The 3987-nt window shown below is 42.1% G+C and overlaps 1 protein-coding gene across 1 annotated transcript in view; it reads left to right on the top strand.

The window, feature by feature from the left end:
- The window catches only part of slit2 (slit homolog 2 (Drosophila)), a gene marked incomplete in the record, with an annotated part of 73556 nt that overhangs the window by 35971 nt on the left and 33598 nt on the right, over window positions 1–3987 (top strand). The window contains 1 exon segment of the mRNA XM_035659739.1: window positions 3394–3465. Within this exon segment, the coding sequence (XP_035515632.1) occupies window positions 3394–3465 (72 nt within the window).

Genomic DNA, 3987 nt, shown 5'->3' with positions numbered 1-3987 from the left:
CTCTCTCTCTCTCTGGTGGTCTGAGTGATGAATAGGGTTTAGAGTGGCCTCCTGCACTTCCTTAAGCGCTCCATACTAACCCAAACTGCCAATCCCATGTGTATGCATGTACTATGTATGCATGTGTGTGTTTGTGTGTGTTTGTTTGTGTGTGTGTTCGTGTGTGTGCTGTTTCCTTGTTGTCGTAGATCACAGGGACAGAGGGACGTGAAAAATCAATTTTTAATCATCTCAGTGCATCAGAAGATAAATGTATATGTCAAACACACATACAGAGTGTACATACTACAGACTCCACCTCTCTCATGTACCAATCATATACTTAAAACCGCCACCTTCTTACGGTGTTTACTGTAGCTGCATTACTATAATTGTGGCAGAGAAGTGAGTTTTACTTTCCCAAGCAAAAATGTTAAGCGTGTGTGTAAACACACTTTGGCCGAGATGAGTTGACCATGTGCTGTCGTTTACAATGAGGTCTGTGTGCGGCCTAAAACATCGACATACTAACTGTCAAACTGTCAGCTCCTCACATGTGACACATTAACAAGTTTTTACTGATTTCTACAGGCAGATGAAGTGAATGAAGACTGTAAATTGCTGTGTGTGCATGTTCTTGTGAGTGTGTGAGTGTGTGTGTGTGTGTGTGTGTGTGTGTGTGTGTGTAGGGTTAAGGAGCACTTTCAGAAAGTTTATTTGGTTTTAGAGTTCCAGCGGTTAAAGGAGCACAGTTGTTTTCCAAACCCCCCTGGTCCTGTAAAAACAGTATCAGGATACACTCTGTTTGATTCAGACCAGCCGCTGTGCATGTGCATGTGTGTGTGTGTGTGTGTGTGTGTGCGGCATCATGAGGAGAAGCACACATGTGTTTGTGTTCTATGTGTAAAACAACAGAGGTTTGTTTTATCTACCTCTGTTTGTAAAGTCTTATTATAGGTTCATGTTAATTGATCTCAGCATCAGAAAGCATTGAAACATAATGTGAACTTGCTGTGTGTGTGTGCGTGTGTGTGTGTGTGTGTGTGAAGGTACAGCTGCGAATGTATGAGTGCATATGTGTAGTCAAACTTAAATTATATTAGGTATCGATGCCTTATATATATATATTGAGGACATAACATGCATACATACATTTAAATTATGTACATGTACCAGATGGAGAAGGAGAACTAGTCTGCAGCCAGTTAATGTATTTTATTTTGCTCGTCATAGTTTCCCAAAGCCAAAGTTGATGTCTTCAGCTTGCTTGTTTTGTCTGACCACCTGTCCAAAATGCAAATGTATATAACTTTGCATGATTTAAAACAGAGAAAAGCAGTAAATCCTCATATTTGAGTTTCTGGAACCAGAACATGTTTTACATTTTTGCTGAGCACTTGTCAAAACTGTAATACATTTTTAAATTGAATTGTATTTGCTGAAAGTAGTATGTTGGGTTCCCCATGTACCATGAGTCCGTGCTGCAGCGACCATGGGTTAGAATGCCCCCCCTCGCTCCCCCCCTTTCCTGTCTATCTCTTAAGCTGTCCTGTCTCATAACGGGGAAAAAGCCCCCCAAAATATATTTTTTTAAAAGAAAGCAGCACTGTTTTGTTATTAGACAGTTAGACTGACTGACAGCCAGATCACAGTCTTCTTCATGGATGCTAAAGAGTCACAGACACTGTGCAGTGAACTGCAGCAACAGAGCAACTTCCTAGCCATAACATCTCAATCCTATCCACAAGTATAGAAACACATTTTGTCTTGCAATTGGCTTGCTATAGGAGACAGATAGCTTGTTTGCGTGTCACCTGCAGCAATTTGAACGTCTTAAACATTTACTTGCAGGTGTCACGATCAGTGGGTGTAGATGCAGAACGGTGAGGTCCCCTTTTCTCCAGTACTACTGCTAACATAACATCTGTTCCTTTGCTAATAAGGGAAGAGGAGGAAAAAGTTTGTTTACATGGCATCTCTGTGCCCCTGCGTTCCCAGCTGTCAATCTGGAAGGCACGCCAACCCGCCCTCCTACAGGCTTGAAGGAAAAAGGAGTTCACTTTTACATTTGATTGCAAAAGTTTTATTCACTTGGACATAAGGCTACAGAAGATAATGCTTAAGAACAAGGACCCAACCACTCAAGGTCCTCTTTTCGGTTCTCTTTAAACACCCTCTCTGTCATTTTCCTTATTCTTGGCGACAAATTATCCAGACTCCAGATGCAGGTATATAAGCAGCAGGTGGTAAACACAGGAGATGGATGATACCTGCAGCACTCATTATACGATTGCGCCCGCAGGAATGTGAAGAATGTGGCTGGGTATTAGCTGTTAGCCGATTAGCATGGTGGAGGTCAAGAGCTTGAGGGTCAGTGGTGAAAGGTCAGAAAGTCTGTCTGGAACTTGGCGGCAGACAACACACACACACGCACAAACACACAAACACACACTGTTGAGCACTCTGAGATACCATTAAGATATCAAAAGGGTTTCCAGTGAGGTTGAGATGATACAGATTCCTTTTTAGTATCTGTATTTCACATTGTGTGATACATGTGCATCCTCCAGACAGCTGAATCCATTCACATACCTCTACTTTACCTTACTTTACTGTACACCTCATTTCATGTAACTATTTGCGGCTACATTCTTCAGCACCAGTGTGAGTGTCCTTCACTAAATGAAGTTGCTATACCGACCAGTGATAGCATGTTTTTCATTAGGCTGCAGGCGGTGTATTTTGTTAATGTGAGACACCTGTTCATGTTTTTGACTGTATTTATGTACTTGTGTGAGTGAAGATGAACATGAACACATGTGACTGCAGTGCATTTTGTGTGTTTTTTTTTTTGTTTTTTGTTTTTTTTGCTATATTCCGAGCTGCAGCTTAGTTAAAGTGGCTGAAAATTAAATCTCTGGAAACCCCAGCACTCTCTTTCATACACAAACACACACACAAACACATCCATCACTCACTCCTTAAAAGCAGAGGAAGGAGGGGGGTTGGCGGGGGCGAGGCAGAGATGAGTGGGAGAGATGAGAGGAGGAACAGAAAGCTCTGAGGGAAGCAGAGGTCACTATTGCCCCCTACAGGCTGTTTAAGCATGCCTATACCTGAGTTGGATGGATGTTCAAAGCAGACAATTGAATTGCATCTGGCTGTAGATACGTGGACACTTGTCAGAGGAAGCGTTTTTTGTTTCACTGAGAGATGAATAGAGACAGCTGATTATATTTGGCCAAGCAGTGCTCTTTGTGCAAGGAACTCAATTTTGCTCAATGTTCCCCCGCTGCATTTTGGTGATTACATCAAGTACTTGTGCTGCAAAGCAATTGGCTCTGTGACAGCTTGGCTTAACTCTCTGCCACCTTATTTCTCTTTTCCCCTTCTTCTCTACATCTGTCTGTCCAGTGATCTCAGCGAGAACCAGATTCAGGGGGTTCCAAGAAAAGCCTTCAGGGGAGCTGTGGAGATCAAGAACCTGTAAGTGGCACTTTGGCAATACTTTCTGTATATATATGAGTGTGTTGTGTTTGTGTGTGTGCATGCATGTGTGTGTATACACATGCACATATGTCACTTGCTTTTCAATGTGTTTGCAAATGTGCGCAACCCCCATGTGCCTGTGCATCAATATTTCATTGTGTTAAATGTCATGTGCCTCCTGCTTGCTGTATTGACCGGCACCACTGCTCATTAGCAGCTGTGTGTGTACGTGTGTGTGTGTGTGTTTGTGTGTGTGTGTGTGTGTGTGTGTGTACTATGGATGTCACGTCATGTGGCATTTCTTCTGTTTTTTGTCTTTGTTTTGCCTCAGTCATAGTTATGATGATTGAAGATAATTGCTGGTCATTTTGCAGGTAAAGTAATTGCCTAGCAGTAATTCTAGATATATGGATTTTTCAACTATTTCGCTGCATCCTGGGTTTTTTTCCACATCACATAATTTTTTTGAAATGCCTTGCAATTATTGTAAAAGGACAGGGCATTGTGTGTGTGTGTGTG

Source organism: Morone saxatilis, unplaced genomic scaffold (genome assembly GCF_004916995.1).
Source record: "Morone saxatilis isolate NCDOM2014 unplaced genomic scaffold, NCSU_SB_2.0 Contig17, whole genome shotgun sequence".
NCBI lineage: Eukaryota > Metazoa > Chordata > Actinopteri > Moronidae > Morone > Morone saxatilis.
The sequence above is the reverse complement of the archived record's forward strand: the minus strand, read 5'-3'. Positions and strand labels throughout refer to the sequence as shown.